This window comes from Pholcus phalangioides, unplaced genomic scaffold, assembly GCF_987345545.1.
Source record: "Pholcus phalangioides strain wild (caught in Gottingen) unplaced genomic scaffold, Ppha-v1.0 ptg000003l_1, whole genome shotgun sequence".
NCBI classification, from domain to species: domain Eukaryota; kingdom Metazoa; phylum Arthropoda; class Arachnida; order Araneae; family Pholcidae; genus Pholcus; species Pholcus phalangioides.
The window spans coordinates 47,331,987-47,352,807 of record NW_028301596.1 but is presented as its reverse complement, the minus strand read 5'-3'; the positions used below and the strand labels follow the sequence as shown (position 1 = coordinate 47,352,807).

General features: G+C 37.6%; 1 protein-coding gene across 1 annotated transcript in view; it reads right to left on the bottom strand.

The window, feature by feature from the left end:
* Positions 1 to 20,821, bottom strand: part of LOC149088718 (polypeptide N-acetylgalactosaminyltransferase 13-like) — a 134,741-nt gene that overhangs the window by 3,336 nt on the left and 110,584 nt on the right. The window contains exons 5-12 of the mRNA XM_089249293.1: positions 20,634 to 20,689; positions 12,063 to 12,214; positions 10,755 to 10,925; positions 8,002 to 8,119; positions 5,083 to 5,263; positions 2,548 to 2,687; positions 859 to 957; positions 559 to 693 (exon numbers count right to left, since the gene is read on the bottom strand). Coding sequence (XP_089105419.1) covers positions 559 to 693; positions 859 to 957; positions 2,548 to 2,687; positions 5,083 to 5,263; positions 8,002 to 8,119; positions 10,755 to 10,925; positions 12,063 to 12,214; positions 20,634 to 20,689 — 1,052 coding nt within the window. The remainder of the gene's footprint in view (positions 1 to 558; positions 694 to 858; positions 958 to 2,547; positions 2,688 to 5,082; positions 5,264 to 8,001; positions 8,120 to 10,754; positions 10,926 to 12,062; positions 12,215 to 20,633; positions 20,690 to 20,821) is intronic.

The following is a 20,821-nucleotide window of genomic DNA, read 5'->3' as shown; positions in this document are numbered from 1 at the left end:
ATGTCCCCGTGTGCCCCTCAAAGCCCAATCAAAAGGTTACAGCCCTGTGTCTCCTGATGCCAATGCCAACAAAAAAGAAAAAAAATTCCATGTTTCCAAGTCCTTAGATATTCGAATTTGCAAAACGGAGAAAAGTTGGGATAAAACAGCTCTAAATGCGGGAAAACCGTTTCACCCGAATTTAACGCTATTCTTGCCCCACATTCCCTCTGTTTTGCGAATTCGACTGTCTTTGCAAATATCGCACTTAGAAACGTGGAATGTTTTTTGTTGGCATCAGTCCAAGGGGTATCGCTCGTAAAGCGCTTCTTTTTTTTTAAATGTTTTTACGGTAATATGCAGGGAACTAGAGCCATTAAAATTTTTCATGGTTATATTCATGTTCAGGAGGGTCAAAACCATTCGGAACTGTATATTTTTTTTATGTCGAACGCAATTTCATTGTTGTCCACTATAATGGGTAACAGCTGAACAAAAGTTTAAAGGTGGAACTGAACAACCTTCTACATGGTAATCTACATCTATTGCGTGTTTTAGCCCACATACAAGTATACCAACCTCTTCATTATATTCCCAGAGCTGATTGCCTCCCATTCCGTGGCATCTCACCAGTTTCACCGGACCACGGAATGACGCTGCGTCGAGACAGTTATCGTCAGCCATTATCTGCTTTCTTTTAGTATAAGCAAAAACCTTAAAAAAGAAAAAAAAAGTTAAGTTACAACACAACTGAAGTTCTTTACACAACTAATTGAAGTATTTAGAAATTCGGAAACAATAATGAAAGGTATAATTATAAATACAATAAAATTTAATACTGATTAATTTTTGTATTCTCATTGAAAGAACGCGACTAACTTGATTGCCTCCTAATCCATGGCAATGGCTTACGGCAACATTTTCTCCATTCTTTCGATTGAATGAATCTAAACACTTGTTTGTTATCTCGTTGCGAATCTGGAAAAAATCAAGGGGAAAAAAATATTCACTATTCAAATGTGAAATATGCTGCAATATCTTGTATATGAGACAATAAATATTTTTATAAATCCAGATATTATCTTCAGGCAAATTAATAAATATTTGTTCAATGGGAAAGAAAATTTTTGCATAAAAACAAGAAAATTGCTTCCAAAATTAAAATTTTACTTTAATTGAAATCAAAGCTCAAAGCTGTACTCATTGACAGTCAGCTTTTTTTTTTTTGGGGGGGGGAGATAATTGACTTCGAAAAGTTGTTGAATTAGTTTTTAAAAATGTATTTGTATAATAGAGAATTTTTTTCTTTATAGTGAACTTATAATAATCTTTAAATTATTTATATTAGTCTGAGGGCCATCAACCGAAAATAAAAATTCCGTAAACATTCAATAATTATCTCAAGTGCCTGTTCTTTAACTATTTCTTGACTCTTGTTACACGTGTATTCAATTTATACAAATACAGGATTGAATTCTCTTTTCAATTTGTACGTACAGTACAAAGTGGCTTAAATCCCTTTTTACTCTGCTTAGAATCATCGTACATAGAGATTTTTGAAAAACAAAGCACTAATTTTCGTTATGCAAAAATGAATCGAACGGGTTTTATCCCCGTTTGCAAAACGTGACGTCGTGATAGCCAACGCAAATTATCGTACAACAGTAGGTATAAATACCTACCGTTAATTAAAAAAAAAAATAACGCATGTTCAAAGTTGTTCCGTCGACTGGCCGAACTAATGCTGGCTGTATATTTTTGTATTTTTCTCACAAATATGGTTCATTTCTTTGCGAAGTAAAGCACCTGGAATCAGAACGGACAATTAACGTCTTCCATTTTAAGCTTGTTCCACACCAACAGAACTCTACAGTGCAAAAACTGGTTTTATGGCATGGTTAAGCGAAATCGACCATTGTGCTAGTCACACCTCAAAACAGGTTTTTTTTGCACGGCGGAATGCTGCAGAGTTCTGTTGGTGTGGTTCTGGCTTTAGAGGGGCAAAACGAAGTTTCTGTTCATAGCAACCACTATTTAGGCTTTCCAGGAGCAATGATGGCGATCTACACGTCACGTCTTTTTTGGCCGGAAGGAAAAGAGGCTACGCATTTTTTTTCCAGGTAAATTTTTGGGAATATTTGCTTTCCTGAAAAAAGGGTTTTTTCCCCTGTCACTGTCGAAATTTGGGAGGCGTAAGAATTTTTCGGAAGTTCAGGAGATGAAGTAGAAATTCAGGTGCCCCTCGAAAAATCCGGAAGACTTGGCAGCTATTTATTACGATGGTTTGATGATGACGGCAGAACGGAAGAGGCAGACAGGGCTTTACTTTGGCGTGGACCTGTTTTTTCTCACTACGGATCAAATACGATTCAGTGCGGTTCAAATTTCACTTGCTTCCCAATAAAACTGCCACAAACAGTGCATTTATATTGCTAACCCTTTTTTTCGTTGTTTAATTTCTATTCCGTGTAGTCGTTTTTCCGGACTCGTGGTTTAATGATAACACTAACCATTCTACCAACCATATTGAACGCTTATGTGCATAGGAGATACCGATTAAACACTTGCCTCTCCCAAGTGGTAGTAATCCAAAGGCATCTGAGATTCGGGATAAATATTTTCCAGGTACCATCTGAAGCTCTTGCATCTCAGTTGCTCCCGTAGCCTTTTTCTTTCACTGACGTCACCTGCGTCAACTTTCTTAGCCACTAAAAAAAAGTTATTTCTAGATTAGTTATTAGAAAGAAGTTAGAACTTAAAAGTTATTTGTACGAACGAATACAAGCTCAAACGAAAGCAAATAGTTTAACAATTTGCGGTCTAGAGGATTTTCCATCATTTCCTTTGTATATTTCGTCCTTTATAGCACTTCCCCCGCAATGAGGAAGCTTTCCCCCCCCCCCCAGATGTTTTTGCATAGATTACGAGAGTTCTGCTAAGGCCTGAACACAAGGGCACCTCTCTGAAAAAAAAGAAGCTTGCCGAAGCCATTTCAATAAGATTCTTCTAAACCAAGTAGAACGAGTGGCGTATTTACCGGAGGGAGGGAGGGGGCTAAGCGGGCTATAGCCCAAGGTAGCAAGTACAGAGGGGCGACAAATTTGAGTAATGAGTGGCCAAGAAAACTAAATGGGAGAAGGGCGACTAATTTTGTAGAATCCTTAGTAAAGTAGACTCTGCCCAGATAGCAAGGGACTAGGCCAGGGAGTGACCAAAAGAGTGACTTAAAGCGTGAGTAAGCATGTGTAAATGACCAAAATAAAATTCTAGAGCATGTGTAAATGACCAAAATAAAATTCTAGAGCATGTGTAAATGACCAAAATAAAATTCTAGAGCATGTGTAAATGACCAAAATAAAATTCTAGAGCATGTGTAAATGACCAAAATAAAATTCTAGAGCATGTGTAAATGACCAAAATAAAATTCTAGAGCATGTGTAAATGACCAAAATAAAATTCTAGAGCATGTGTAAACGTACAAATGATCCAAAGAGTGAACTATAAAGCAAGGAACCATGTTAGTGGATGACCAAAAGAGTGACCTAGAGCGTGTGCAAGAATGCGAGTGGCCAAAACAGTGTGCAAGAATGCGAGTGGCCGAAACAGTGTGCAAGAATGCGAGTGGCCAAAACAGTGTGCAAGAATGCGAGTGGCCAAAACAGTGTGCAAGGATGCGAGTGGCCAAAACAGTGTGCAAGAATGTGTGAGCATTGGAGTAACCAAACAGAGTTACTTAGAGACACAGGTGTACTTGTAAGAGTGCGGGTGGGGCAGGCGGGTTATAGCACAGGGTGGTGAATTCGAGGAAAGGAAATTAGACTAAAATGGAGAAGGGCGGCTAAATTCGTGTAATCTACTCGCGGTAAAACTATAAGCGCACCTCTGAGTAGAACTCCAGTCTATCACAACATGTATTAAATTTTTCACCATTTTACTCCGTTTCAGAGGTGCCTTGTACCCCGAATGTGTATGTGTCTAATGTTTTGTGTGTAATTAATGCTGAATATTTATGTTTCAGTAAATTGTAATTATTGAATATTTATAAAATCTCGCCATAGTGAGTAACAGACCTAGAAAATAAAAATTGCACTCATAAAAATATTATTCATTACCAAGGCCCGGATGTTGTTGACCTAAAAAATCCTGAAAAATGGCCCAAAAACTCTGAAAAATACATTCTTAAAAAACTAAAAAAAAATATTTTCCCCAAAATGGCGAGAAATGCAATTAACTTTTTTTTAAATTAAAAATATGCATATGCCACATCAACATCCGTTCTCTGTTCATTACTAATGAAGTCTTTAGACCAGTGGTGGCCAAGTTCTTTCTGTTCGCGGGCCAACGTAATGGTCAGCTACAGCATCGCGGGCCGCATCAGTGGTACGATTTTGGTGTATAAGCCCCGCTTCATTAATTGAATTAGTTAGTAAAGGGGTCATACAAGTATTACGTGGGGAGGGGGTTTTGGATTTGCTGACTTTTGATGACCGGGGGGGGGGGAGGGGGGTTTGAAGGTTGCTTACGTCATCAATCACCCCTTTTTGAAGATATGAAATATTCTAAGCTGCTGACGAAATTTTGCTGACAACGGGGGGGGGGGGGGTCAAAAATGGCCGAAAATCTGCTTACGTAATACTTGAATGGCCCCAAATTAATTTCGTCACTAAAAATAACAGTTTGTTAATCAAGAAATCTGGTGTTGGAACCGATAGTTCAAATAATGATCACAAATTTATTTTTTTCACGGTACTTTTACTTTGTCGCGGACCGCACAAAATCACTTCACGGGCCAGCTGTCGGCCACCCCTGCTTTAGACGATAACATTTGAGCACATACATGCATGCGTGAAACGTATAAAAGCATAGTTAGGTTCCATACTAATTAATACCGACGCAACCAACCTCTTCAGAGGCAAAATGTTAGTAAATTACCTCATGGCTGTGTGCTTTTCTAAGTATCAATGATATTGAATTTGAATACAACTAAACATACGTATGAGTTGGATTATTACCAAGGCTCAACGCTTTCCTAAACAAAATTCTTACTGACAATGCTAAGCAAATGCGATTCCATATATTTTCAGCCTTAGAATTTTTCTTTACCTGGATTGATCGCGTAGAAGAAATCCTTCCACTCGTCGAGCCAAACTTCTGCGAGCCGAGCATTATTATGATTTACTATTTTACTCGTTCCGCCGGGAAACGTGTACGGCGTTGATTTCCTGAAGACGTGCCCGACATGCGAACACGTCACTATTTCCAACGTGCCGCCGCACATCCAAATCTGAAAAATAAAACAATAATAATAAAACGAGATTTCTCGGAGGAAACCAGATTAAATGACGATACAGAAAGATTAACGATTATTATCGTTTAAACCCGTAGTTCATTAATGTACAGGGTGTCCCGTAAGTCCTAATTGAAACTTTATCGCATCAACCGTCCGTCGTAGAGGTATAGTTCCAATTACAAAATGCTCAAAATGCGTTCAGAAATCACCCTGCACTAGTTTTGTGAATGAAAAATAGTGTGTGTCACAAATTAAAAAAAAATCGAAATTTTTATACGGTTTTCCTCGGTGCTGTAACTTCCGATTGAAAAGTTGTTGCCCTGTTTGACCACAGAAAACCAATTTCAGCTGACCACTGCTGTTTTTTCCGAACTTTCCTCCGCTTTTTGAAAAAAAAAAAAAATCATATCTCAATGAAGCCAGAGGACTGGGGGGACACCCGATTGGCGTGCCATCATGGTCCCAGGTTCCAACCCGCGGAGAATATAGATATTTTCCTATAACGAGCTTGAGGCGACTACCGGCCGACCTTTCTTCATTTCCAACCCAACTCATCAATGGCATTAAATTGCAATATAGCGGTATGGCCAGAGTTGGTGTTTGGTGAAGTAGAGGACAAGGGGACTTTATGAAAATTTAGAGGTTCTCTTTTGTGACATACTGCATTTTTCACTCACGAAACTAGTACTGGGAGATTTCTGAACACATTTTGAGCATCTTTTAATCGAGAACAGTGTTTCTCAAAGTGGGCAATATCACCCCCTGCTGGGCGATGGAATGGTCCGGGGGAGGGACGACAGAAGCTACGGGTATAACATAGGATCCTATGGGTTCGCTTGAGTTCGACAAATGGCTGATGAGATAAAGGCCGAATCAGGACACTCTGTATAACTCGTGTAAATAAAAGATACACGGTATCTAGAGACATTCAACGTATTAGATATTTTTTCAGTATTAGATACTTTATATGTATTTTTGTACCTCGTATGTATTACATTTCAGCATTCTTATTTCCTATGTAATGCTTCATTACAATGGGTGGGCAAAAAGTCCGGGACACATTTTAAAATGAATAAAAAACAACCACCAATTTACATTGACAAAAAAAAAGCGTATTTCGCACCAAAATACTTAAAATGCGACACAAACAGTGCATAATTGAGGTTTATTTCAATTCGCGTTACAAAAAAAACCACACCATTTAAATAAAGAGCACCCTTTCACCAGGTTAGATGTAACCCTAGCTGGAAAGGGTGCTCATATTGAGAGAAATGCGGTACTTCACGTGACGCAAATCATAACAAATATGAATTATGCACTGCCTGTCGCATTTTATGTGTTACATTTGTGTTTCAGTGCCATCTCTGACAAGGAAAGGGTCCCAAGGTGTCGTCCTCAAAAAATTAAGAAAGGCCGTTATCCATTAAAAACTTCTTTTCACTCCCTTTACACTCTAGCTCTCCTTTTAATTCCTTCTTTTCTCATTGTTTTTCTGTGCAGTACCTGATCCCGTGTTCATATAATTCAAATGACGTCGCTCTATTGTTGCGGGATTTTTAAATTTACTCTTGGCCTTTATTGGCGTTCAAAATATGAATATTTACAATTTTTTTGCGACCCACAATAATTCTGTCGGATTTTATACTTCTGCGCATATTTAACCCTTAACGCATACCTCATCTTGCCACCCCTAGGTAAAGAAATGCATCGGGACCATCTTATTTCCAGTACCTTTCAAGCTAGTTGTTTACACGTGTTTGACAAATTTATGATGTTTTTCTACTTTTTCTTCCCTCTATATCATTGATCAAAAAGTTTCCTTGGGGTCAAAATACCCTCACCACACTACTTGCGTGTTTTTTTTTGTCTGACGGCGGAGTGTTCAGATCGAAATGCCGTATCGTAATAAGAGTGCCAATTTTCTCGATAATGTTTCAGATTAGTCGTGAAACATCGGATATCCGAGGTGTGATCATGAGAATAGTGTTGTTAGTGAATTGTACGTAAGATCTGTGTGATCAATATGTCATAGTGTTGTTTACAAGTACTGTGTTATCGACCAAAATTAACACCAAAAATTATCACCAAAATTAGTCTTATTCTAAATAACACTAATTTTGGTGCTTGTGAAAATATAGTAAATATTAGTTTAATTTGTAAATTTTATTTTCTGAGTATATTTTAATCATATCTGTTCATTTTTTAATCATTGATGTTGCGTTCAGAAAATTTAGCAAACAGTTTAAATTTTTTTTTCAAAAGTCACGCATCCCTCCATTTTTTTTTCGAATGCGTGTCTTGATAAAATAAATTTTTTTGGCAAAATAATAAAGGAAATTAGAAGAATTATTTTAGTGAACTAATTGACGGATGAATGAAGGCATGTAAAAAGCCCATTGCTTTTATGAAGACTTTTTTTTGTTGATTTTTAAAATGCATTAATACTCGGTGGGGTCAAAATGACCCCCACGACGCCAGTTAATTAAGGGTTAAATGAGTAGAATCTTAGTGGCAATTTTTTCAAAACTTTATGAAGACGTCACCGTGGGACCCTTCCAAGAACACAAAAAGGATGTCTTAATATTCATTTTCGTGCAAACAGTACTTTATGTCAATTGGTTGATTTCTTAAATTAATTCTTGAAATGCGTCCATGACTTCTCGTCCACCTTGTATATTCGAGGGTGGGGAAAAAAATAATAAATATGTAAAAGTGCAGAATATTTTACTAACCCTGAAAGAAAGCTCCAAGTTCTCACCTCCCCAAATATCCATTCCTTCATCGTACTTGCCAATCTCTTCGAAATAATCTCGGTCTATGGCAAACAATCCTCCAGCCATAGTCGGAGTTCTAGAGTAAACACAACAGCAAATGTTTGCACACATTTTTTTCTATTTTATTTTTTATCAACAAAGAAACAGCATTTCAAAAATGTTGAAGTGTTTTCTTTGCTCTTGCGATGTAAAATAATACATTCTGACAACGGGTCGTTCTCTTTCTATAATATCGCTCTCTTTTCCTATCCATAAAAAGTTATGCTATAGGGGTTGTCAGAGTTTCTGAATTTTTAAAATGTTCAGTGATAAGCTCCCGTTTCAATGAAGTGATACAGTAATACCCCGAAGTAACGCGATAGATGGGACCGACGGCAACCGCGTAAGTCGGGGTACAGTATTCCCATAGAAATGAGAGAAGTACATATGAATGTTAGTCAGTTGGGATTAAATTTTTGGAAGAGAACCCATCTTTTTGAGACTCCTTTTTTCCCTATGATTAATGTCAAGGTTTGTTTCTAATATTAAATGCTTCTACCGTTTCATAAAATTCGACTTACGTTGTGACTAATCCGGTCCGGTAAAAAAAAACTATTGTATATTTTCACTAAAACCTATGCGAATGTAAGTCACATTGAATGCTTTAAATGTTCCGGCAATGCTTTGGCCTATCGAAAGAAATGAGCTGCCTGCGTTTGGAGGAAAAACTTTCATCCACGAGTTGGAATTGATCGAAAGCTACAGACCAGATCCATTGCCATATACAATTGAGCATCACATTTAACCAATTACTTTTTAAACTGGTGTTGGACATCAAGAAAAGATAATAGTGGTCACAGCACGGCCCATGTCCAGTCTACTTAGAACGGTTTAAGCGCTCAACTCACTGTGTTTGTAATTGAGGTGCTTCGGGATCCCTCTGGCGATAAGCAATGCAGTGTCCAAAGACGACCCAGTTCCATTTCGGTAAGATGCCAGTCTCTCATACCTTAGCCTGGAAGATAAGGACCCTTGATACAGTCCTATGAGCTTCTGTCGCCTGACAGGTCTTGTCAGGTTCCTGGAGAGCATCAGATGCTCGACAGGCCAAGAAAGCACTCAAACTGAGAGGAGACACCGACCCTCACGTATGTGCACTCAAAGGATTGCAGCAGTCAGGTGAGTGAGTACAACTTGTGGCCAAGACGACTGCGATCTTCAATAAACGATCGGTAATCGCGGGCAGTGACATGGATGTGATGTGATCATAGACAAGAATCTACGACTACTGAAAATCCGATGACGACAATCGAACTGAAATGTGGAAGCTGGACAATATAACAACATGGATGACTGCGATTAGCTGATTCACTGTAATTCGAAATTTTATATACCAAGATTATCATTCGATTAATTGATCATTACTAGACTCTTATAGGAATTTAGATTGACGATTTTCTATGATTGTTTGCATCTTTTTTTCTTTTTGTTGCCTTCGTCTAATGTGGCTGTATTGTTACTTTGTTCTTAATAAAATTTCCGGGTACGAACGCTTTGAGATGTGAAGCGGTGTGTGTCCGGTCCTTCAATGTTGGACTTCAGGTATGAAATTGTGACCTTTGAGATAACACGAAGCCTTGACATTCCATTTTTAAATCCCGGCAAAGTTTTTATCTTCGTATACGTGCTGTAGCCTCTCCAAAAACAGTGTAGTTTCATCACATATCAAGTTATAGTCGAATAAAACAATTATTTACTTAATTTTCACCTTATAGTCTCTCTACCAATTCAGCAATAATCCCATGATTACGATTGAATTTAAAAAATGTGAATTTTTATACAGAAAATCGCGCAACTCGAGTTAGCGTTTAAGTCTAGTTATGAGATATTGCTGGAATTGTAAAGAAACGAGATCGGGAGGGAGAGGGCTCAACAATTAGTGCGGAAAGGGAGTTTTCAGATTTTATCTCTACAGAGAGGGAATGAGCAAACATTTTCTCCAGCAACACGATGCTCACTAAAACACTAAAAAGGAAATCCCGGTAGCTGTCACTTTCAATGCCAGAATTGGAATATATATAGTAGAGAACACACAGTGCCGGATGGGGTGTTCTACCGGTATGCGTGTTTTTAAGGTGTCTATGATGTCTGAGGTGTTCGTGCATGAGTGCGAAAAGTGCTGCTATCTGTATGCCAATTTTGCATTGAAAGTGGCAGTTGCCTGGGTTTGTGCTTTTTAGTGGAGCATCGTGTTGCTGGAGAGAATGTTTGCTCATTCCCTCTCTGTGTCGATAAAATCTGGAAACTCCCTCTCTGCGCTAATTGTAGAGAAGCACCCCCCCCCCCGTCTCGTTTCTTTACAATTCCAACAATACCTCGACTTACGCTATCCCGAGTTGCACGATTTTCTGTATAAAAATGCACATTTTTCCAATTCAGTCGTAATCATGGGATTATTGCTGAAATAGTAGATTATTAATGTAAGGCGATAGTTAAGTAAATACTTGTTTTATTGGAATAGAACTCGATATGTGATGAAACTACACTGGTTTTTGAGAGGCTACAGTGCGTATATGAAGATAAAAACTTTGCCGGGATTTAAAAATGGAATCTTAAGGCTTGTTTGGTATTTGCCATTTTCACACAAAAAAAAAAGGCCACAATTTCATACACTCAAGCATATGCATAAGATACGAATACATACATCAGAATAAAATTAGTAAATTATCGACCTTACGGGTTGAGTGCGGTCACCCTTCCTCCTGTCCACTTCCCGTTGAGGTACTCGATACCACCTGAAATTCATCTTCCAGTTGAATCCACCCCACGTCATGTCGGATGCGGACACGTACTCGAAGCTCGTGTCGCTTATAACGTCGATTATTGGACAGACAACTCGTTTCCTGTAAAATCAAATGCGAGGGAAAAAAAATTAGTGTATGATATAAATTTCCCTATTTTTGTACCTTAGCGGAATACAAATTACAGATGAAAGAAAATTTCATTTCACGATCTAAACTAAACTAACCGTTCACGACCAGGCTCTGTCGCACCAGCGATATAAGCTCCGTGTTCTGGAGGGCGCGGTCGTGCCGGAGAAAGTCCAGCTAGAAGTCCGGATGGGAAAGCGAGGGAATAGAAAGAAAAAATGTAGGGCTAGAGGCTTTTGGCTTCTTTTCTCGTGCGGCTTAAAGCTTTTACTTCCTTTCCCCGTGGTTGGTATCAACGAATCGTGTAGTGTGGGCTCGTCGCCCTACAAGTTGAAAGAGATTATAACCCTCTCTTTTGTTAGGCTAACTGGATTTACGATCTCAATCTTGAGATTCCAGAGAAAATTTGCTAAGGAAGGATTAACTACTTCACGAAAAACTTTTAACAAATTTGGATTAAATCTATTTGACGAATCGGCGATCTGGCAACCTCGTTCTAACCTAACCGCATATTAGGGGAAAGGAAAAATATATACGTAAAAGGGGAAAAAAAAGAGCATAATAGATAAAGTAGACAAGAAAACTTTAGAGTGTTTTCACTCTTACCCTACGTGATCTCTTTCGCTCTTACATGCATATACCTAATGTATAGTAGAAAGATACATTATATGCGTGAAAAAATCATTAATAATGGAATGGAATGAAAGCAGGGGAAAAAAAGCAACTCCAGTCGATAGGGATAATATAAAGATTCGCGATGGCGAAAAGAAAACACCGAGATAACTTGTTCGAATTTATTCCACTGGCGTTTGGACGCAACATTACGTCCGTGATTGTAAAGGGGTTAAAAGGATAAATTTTATCATTCAGTTTGTACTGTATATCTCCAGTGATAAGCCGGATCCACACCTGTAGCGCTACGACGCCCCGACTCACGCGAAAGGCGGTCTCGAAGTGTAGAGTCGTGATTTTAATAGTCGATATTGCGCAGCTATAATTCTTCCCCCCTTCCCCGAAAAAAAGTTTTTGGCGCCGCTCAAAACCGCGTAGCGCGGCTGGCGTGGACCCGGCTTTTAAAAAGAAATACATTAGAAATAAAATCGTACGTACTTATCTTCGGCGATCCTATCCAATAAAGGCTCTAACCATCCAATGGTACACTCACAATGAGCGTCGAGGAACGTTATAACTTGAGCTTTCGAAGCTGCGGCTCCGATCAGCCGGGCTCTGATTAGTCCTGATCTGCGTCCGGTCCGCAACACCTATTGAAAATGAAAAGACTCGTAACTAATATTTTCTATAGGAAGCTATACGATGATGGTCTAAGTGTACATTTTCAAATAACAAAAATTATAATTCTCTGATAGAGAAACTTCAAAAATCTGCTTCCCGATTATTTATTTCTTTTTCTCAAGGAAAAAAGAACATAGAAAACATTCGTTTGCTCGAATGTAATCGATCAGCTTATTGGTTGTATTTTTAAAAGTTTTATAAAAGCACTTTTACAAAACTTTTACAGTGTAATCGAGGCCTTGAGAAAGTTGGTTAGATTTTGATGTTTAAAATCCAAAAAAAAAAAAAGTCGATAACCTTGAGTCAGAAATCATCACCCCATCAATATCTTAGTTCTCTCAATGGCTATGGGTAGAGCGGGATTTATGGTTTCGACGATTGTGGGCTACACGAATTTTTCTGCCCCTCTCCCATTCTAGTCTGATTTTTCTCACTTTATGACCACTCTTTCCTCGAATTCAATTTTTTCACTATAACCCGCCTTAGAGAGACATTCGTAGTTACATGGATAGGAACCAAGTTTGTCTGTTGGACACTCCACATGCTCACACTCTCTAGGTCTCTCGTTTGTTCATTTACGCTTGCACACGCTCTAGCTCACTCTTTTGGTCACTTTCATATTCTCACACACTCTAGATTACTCCTTTGGTCATGCTTGCACACGCTCTAAGCCACTCTGTGCACTTGCACATGCTTTAAGCTACTTGAATGTCACTATATGCTCACACATTCCGGATCATTCTTTTGCTCACTGATCCGGTTCTTACAGTAAAAAATATCCTGTTTTAGGCCGGGATTACACAAGAAAGTTTAGTAAAAGATTTTTTATGAAACTTGAAAAGTGCAACCAATAACCGTACCGGTTACATTCGTCCCTTTACATTAACATACAAGTCCCGTTACATTAACATACAAGTCCCGTTCGAACATACTGGAGGTATGGTCATCGCATTTGATTTTGGATGTCTTTCGGATACAGTTATCATTCGGTTATTTTCCAGAAAACCCGAGTCCCGATGTGATCACATTAAGCGGTGAGCACAGGATAATGATCTGCCCACATACACGCAATGATATATTTTCCTTTTCTGTGGCTTGAAGAAAAAAGCCAGATTATTGGACGGGCCGGATTATCGAGAGTCTACTGTATTTCGGAAAGAACTGCTACCTTTTTTTGAAACAATACAGTAGGCTTTCGCTAATCCGACCAGAGTGTGTCGGAATCGCCAAATCAAAATTGCCGGATTACTGTAAGTCAACTGAAAACTGAATTTTCATCGATTATAAAATTATGAATTTTGATCGATTCTGGAATTATGAATTAAAAAACCCATTCAAATAATATAAACTTCTGCGCATGTGCAGTGGCATGTTTTCCTCTCCAATCGGATACGATGCGGGTTTCCAGAATCGGAAAAGGGTTCTTTTCAGTGATGAATCATCATTTTGTATGTCCCACGGTGATCAAGGTATCCGTGTTTGGCGTCTCAGCCCTGAAGCATTCACTAAGCAGTGCATGAAGCGGCCAGTGAAATTTGCTACTTCCGTTATGGTATGGGGTTGCGTGAGCACTGAGGGCTCAGAGAGGCTTTATATTTTGACCGGAAGAGTAAAGTCTGATGTATATCGAGAAATTCTAAAATACTGCATGATTCCATCGGCTGAAGATTTATTGGATGCTGAATTCATCTTCCAACAAGACTGTGCATCTACTCACACTTCGAAATCGATCACTGCTTGGCTCAAAGAAAAAAACAAATTAAATTGCTTCCTTAGTCATAAAATTCATCAGATTTGAGTTCCATGGAGAATTTATAAGCTGTCGTGAAGAAACGCCTTCAAAAGCTTGCTCCAAAAGACAAAAATGAACGTTTAATGAGTTTGAAGACCACGTGGGCAAGTATCAATAAAAACTATTGCAAAAATCCATTAGATTTTTTGCAATATTTTTTTTTTGCAAAATCGTTTACGAGAGGTTATTAAAGCTAAGAGAGATGCCACAAAGTATTCAACATTTAACTGAATTCATTTTAAGTGATTTCTCATAAGTTTTGTAACATTATCGTAATTTTTTGAATCAGGTTAAAAATTATTATAACATTGTGATTCTTCCGAAATGCCGATTTTTTCTAAAGTTTGTTTTTATTTAGATGTTACATTTTTCTGCAAAGTATGTCGGAATCAGTCAACGTAGTTTGGAAAATTTGGACATTTTCATTCCGGTGAAATGAAATCAATTTGTGAATCATGTAATGACTTTTTCACGTTATTTCAAATTGGAGTTGTAAATGGCGGTGCAGACATGTTTAAACGATGGTTATCTCGAAAACTCCATATTTTCCGTTAACCACTGTTATTTACGCTGAATTCTGGTTGGAAATGAAGGCGATGTCTGTCGATGATCGCCTCATGACAACTATAGGGAAAATACCTATAGTTGGCATCAGCAACTTTCATAGTGGTAGACGAACATTTTACCACCACGTCACTCGGGCGCAGATTACATACTGTCACCCACCCACTCACTTGTTCACTCATACTGTCATGCATTTTACTCACCCATACAATCACTCCGTCACTCACACAGTAATGTCGGGGGCGAAACTTCCGTAAACCAGCAGAAATAGGTGCAAAGTATTTTAGATTGATACCGACCATAAATACATTACCCGTAAATTCGTTATTTTATGGATAATAAAATTAAAAGGTAATGGCGCATATTGGATATGTGAGAGTGAAACTTCATCGCGTACGTTGAGAGATCTCGTCGAAATATTTATAACTACTCTTCTCACAGCGGCCCATGTGGCACTTTCCCCCGGAGTAAAATGGCAATTAAAACTCGAATCTATTATTCCCCCCCCCCCCCGATATTTCATCATCATCATCCTTCTGCTAGAATCTCATTAATTTGTCAACTTCGGTAGAGCTTCCTCACTCTTAAAAACCATTAATTTACACGCTTGAAAATTGCACAGATATTAAAACTATTCATTAACATTTCGATCAGAATTTGTTTTTCCTCTGCCCGGTTTTAGAGGAAGAAACAAAACGGTGGGGGAAAAAAGTTTTCACGCTGAATTTCATCCTTTTTTTGTTTGTTTTTTCCTTGCCAATATTTAGGAAAAAGACGCTTCATAATTATTTTGTGGTTAAACATCTCCACACGTAAGAAAACAAAAATACAGAGAGGATAATAATCTGCATCTACTCGATCGGAAGATCCTTAATTAACTTTTTTTTTCCTCCTTCTAATGTTATCTACGAATAAGTACGGAAAAAAAAAATGATTACGATTATTTATTTATTTATTTATTTTTTTTTTCCTGTGAAGGGAAGCGGGAGAAATATATTTATCTAATGCCATAAGGCTTTGCGTTAAGCAAAAATAATGCCGCCGAGGTATAATAAATCTAATACCACTCTAATATAAATAATGGGAATAAAAATTCTCTAAATTAATTTAAAAGCGTTCTTTTTCTTTAGCGTTCATTTTATTCGCTGTTAAAGCATGATCTATCACTGTTTCTGATATTTCCATAATTAATTTTAAAAGTTTTTTTGTTTTCGAATTTTTTTTTTGAATAACTCAAAAAAAAATGTCTGTTCGGAGTATTTAGTACGAAATCTGAAATGGAAGGTACAGCCAAACTTTTTTGTCTATACTTCGTTCGAGCATTAAGAAGATTTAGGGAAGCAACAAACCTTATAAATGTTGAATTGTTAAAAGGCATCGGTACGAAGCGGAGCCGCCCTTGGATCAATTACGAGATATTTTCTCAGTCATTCTGAATTTACATCAATTACGAGATATTTTCCCATTCATTCTGAATTTACATCAATTAAGAGATATTTTCCCATTCATTCCGAATTTACATCAGTTACGAAATATTTTCCCATTTATTCTGAATTTACATCAGTTACGAAATATTTTCCCATTTATTCTGAATTTAAATCAATTCCGAGATACAGTCGAATCCAGTTTTAACGAATACCGATATAGCGAAAATCTCGTTTTAAGGAACACATTTCTAATCCCCCATTTATTCTGAATTTACATCAATTACGAGATATTTTCCCCATTTATTCTGAATTTACATCAATTACGAGATATTTTCCCCATTTATTCTGAATTTACATCAATTACGAGATATTTTCCCATTCATTCTGAATTTACATCAATTACGAGATATTTTCTCAGTCATTCTGAATTTACATCAATTAAGAGATATTTTCCCATTCATTCTGAATTTACATCAATTACGAGATATTTTCCCATTCATTCTGAATTTACATCAATTACGAGATATTTTCCCATTCATTCTGAATTTACATCAATTAAGAGATATTTTCCCATTCATTCCGAATTTACATCAGTTACGAAATATTTTCCCATTCATTCCGAATTTACATCAGTTACGAAATATTTTCCCATTTATTCTGAATTTAAATCAATTCCGAGATACAGTTGAATCCAGTTTTAACGAATACCGATATAGCGAAAATCTCGTTTTAAAGAACACACGTTTCTAATCCCCCAGATAAATTTATATAGGAACAATGCAAAAAAAAAAAAAAAACGAATTCCTTCATGACGAAGTGATTTCTTAGGTCTCTTGGAGTTAGTTATAACGGGATTCGACTGTATTTTCTCTCATTTATTATGAATTTACATCAATTTTGAGATATTTTCTTTGATTAATTCTGAATTTTGATCGATTCTGGGATAATTTCTTATCTCATTATTTCTGAATTTTTAGCAATTCTGTGATTTTTTTCTCGCATTAATTCTAAAATTTGATCAATTCTTCGATCTTTCTCTTATTAATTCTGAATCTTCATCAATTCTGGGATTTATTTTCTTTTGATTAATTCTGAATTTTAATAGGCGATTAGATATTTTTTTCCCTGTATATTTTGCGATAATGTATGAATCTTTGGACTTCGTATCACAAAATTTATAAAATCGACGCTGAAGAGCCTCGAAATTATTTTCGGACCGGAAACCGCGTCTGATAAGGGCGGCCCAGGCACGAAGATAAACGTACTGCATGTCCTTGTTGACGTCAAGGAACCATCGTTAATGGACAGTTGTTTTTTATTATTATGCATTTATGACATTTGTCAAAAGTAGCCTATTTTTCAAGTGGTACCCCAGCATAGTATTTCCTACACACGTGTATAATGGAAATGTGGTAAATATCGGTAAGAGCAGTGGTTTCCAAACTTTTGTCTTCCGTGGATGTATTTGTCTAATGGACATGTACCCGCGGCTTCCTGGAATAGTCTAACAAAGAACAGACACACACCCAGGCTCTATCACACAGGGTGATTTAAGCACATTGTCACATGTGAACTGGGGTGCCTACGGAAATTAACTGCATATTAAAATTACATTGCCGGCCGCCATTGGCAGCAAATACAAATTTTTATACATGGGCGGTCGTGCAAATCGTCAGTGATTTCCAGCTAATATAATCAAATCAAAATAAAACGTGTTGAATAAAACCAATCTCACGTGTATAAAATCAGTAATAAATCAATGAAGATCAGAAGTAAACCAATAAAAATCGGCAGTAAATCAATGAATGAATTACGAGTTCATAATTGTCGCAACAGGTACAGTTCTTGATAATATACAAGAACTAAATACTATGCACTTATAGTATACAAAATACTATGTGCAAGCAGTGCCGTAAATAGCCATTTTTTGCCCTGTGCAAGAATTTGCATTTAGATCCATTCTGGGCCCCCCTTCCAAGTGGGCCCTGGGTGTATGCACCTGCCTAGTTACGACATTGTGTACAAGTACTAAATACAGGGTGTGCAAAAAGTCCGTAAAAACTTTAAAAATTCATAAAAACCGGAAAAATAACCGAAATAAAGAACGGTTTGCAGGGTTAGCATCACTAGGTCACGGGAATTTCTTTTACAGGAAAAAAAATAAACAACCGATAGATGGCGCTGACGTACACAAGTCAAAGAAAAGATACGTAAATAACGAACAGAATGACTGCAAATCGTTTATTACAGCAGTATGTGTTCCGCATGACCACAGGGTATAACACGTTGCAGGTGAGCCACAAATCCAGCAACGGCAGAGTGCAGCAGGTACACATACACGGTTTACAACGGTGATCTGATTGTGGATGAGGAGCGCAAGTTCTTATGACAGTCTCATTTGCATATTTCCACAGAAGTCGCTCGCACCAGTGCCACCTATCAGCTGTTTTTCGAGTTATTTTTTTCCCGTCTTAAAAAAATTCCCGTGACCTAGCGATGCTAACCCTGCAAACCGTTTTGTTATTTCGGTTATTTTTCCGGTTTTTATTTATTTTTAAAGTTTCTACGGACTTTTTGCCCACCCTGTTCTACTTACAAGTACTAATATCGAGTTCCCGTCAGTCAGGTTTTCCGCACAAGTGTTAACTTGAAGCGGATAGTTTTTGTTTCGTATGCGCAAAGACCTGCGGATACGAGGTGGACCTAACAAAGAACCACTTCACGGTATTGGATAGGCTCATTATAAGGACAGCTCTACGCGGTACCCCAAAAAGCAGCGGCGCACACTAATAGAACCACTAATTTACAGATTGTTGGTTTATTTACAGAATACAAGCACATATACATTCACTTATATTGTCTACTAGCTGATACCCGGCGACGTTGCCCGCCCTGTAAAAAATTTACATATATATAGCTTATTAATTATTTCTTAATCAAAATATTTCTGCATTAAGTAAAAAAAAATTACTTTCATTTTTAAATATTTTAATTAAAAACTTCAGGCAATCGCTTGTGGATACACAATATTTTTTCTTTTTCCATCTGGTGTGTAGATGTACAAATTTTTGGGATTACCAACACGCGACGAAAAGCTGTCCGTGTGAAAAACAGGGCTCAAGTAGGTTGATACCTGCCACTACTAACAACTGGCCTTGCGCTTTGTTTATCGTCACGGCAAAAGCTAAACGAATCGGGAACTGTAATTGCTTGAAAGTGAATGGCATTTCTTCAGTGATAATTGGGGTACGTGGAATGAAGACGTCTTCTCCTACAGCACATCCAGTTAGAATCGTTGCTTCAATGATGTAAGTGTGCAATTTCTTCACGCAGAGTCTGTTGCCATTGTATCGGTATCTCCAAATTTCTTAAATTCATTATAGGTGCTCCGGCTTTGAGGGTCAAGTTGTGTGGTGGCACACCCGGAATATCCAAAGGAGTTCAGAAATTCTGCAGGATATAGAACTAAATGTCTGTGATCTTGTTCACACTATCATTTTTCGGTGCCAGAATCGCTCTCAGAAAGCCACTCATGATTTTGGTCATTTTGTTGAATGTTTGGGAAGACTTTGTCTGCAAGTTCTTGAACTGAGTTTAACAACTGGCAAAATCCATTTGGGAACGTAATCGGTCCAGTGCTTGGGTCTACTGGTTGGTCAACTGATGTGAAAATGATAGCAGTGCTGAGTCATTTTGCAGTTGAACTCGCATGTTGGTGGATAATGATAATTTTTTAGCTTCGTGCCAGAGTGTTGATGTGCTAACAAACTCGAGGCGACCACCGATAGACAGCACCTTCACTTCCAACCCATCTCACTAATGGCAGTAAATTGCAATGTAGCGATTTGGCCAGAGTTGGTGTTTGGTGAAGTAGAGTGCTGATGATTTGAGGTAAGCATTGAGTTAATCAGCTGGCGTTGAACATTTTTATTCCCTGTTTTATCGTCGTAGTTGTTGTTCTCTGTTGTTAGTGACGTCATATGCCCAGCTTCTGCAACGAATATTATTCAAATTCCTTTTAAGCACTTTTTAAATTGAAACTATACCTCAACGATGGGTGGTTGATGAGATAAAGGCCACATTAGCACTTACAGAACACCCTGTATACATGCAAGCAAAAATATCTGGCCCTTCCCGGGTTTTCTTCAATTACTGGGAGGATTGGAAATGTGACAAACCGTTATAAATGAATAAACTGTTATAATAACAGAATTAAAGGTGTGGCAAACCATTGTAAAGGCATATACTCACGTCTGAAACGCATTGTTGGAAACCACGGTAACCAAAGTAAACGTTCCGAAAGTGATTGTTGAGGCCCCCAAAACCATTGTTGCCCGACAGTTTTTTGCCCAGCTCTGACGAACTTTTAAAGTAGCCTACGGTTCAATCCCGGTCCTGTTTGGTATATATGCAAAATCTTGCGACGATTGGTCTAAAACTGTAGATTTGTATAGCGAGCATGCATGCATGCATACATATATACACACACACACATACATACTTTCACATTTATATATAAGATAGCAGTAATGGGCAAACTTTTGTAAAGGAAGGAAAAAATTCAAAGAGAAAATAATAAATAAATATACATAGATAATTACTTACTTTTACAGGAACATCCAAATTTGAAACATATTCTTCCAATTCCTTCCCGAGATATTCTGAAATGAATAGAAACTTACTTAAAATCGATTATATACTTTCTGTGTTGCGATTTTTGTTCAATGATGACCGTTTTCTCATTTCATTAGAAAATGTTTGAAATGGAAAAAGAAAATTTTTTGATAATCGTG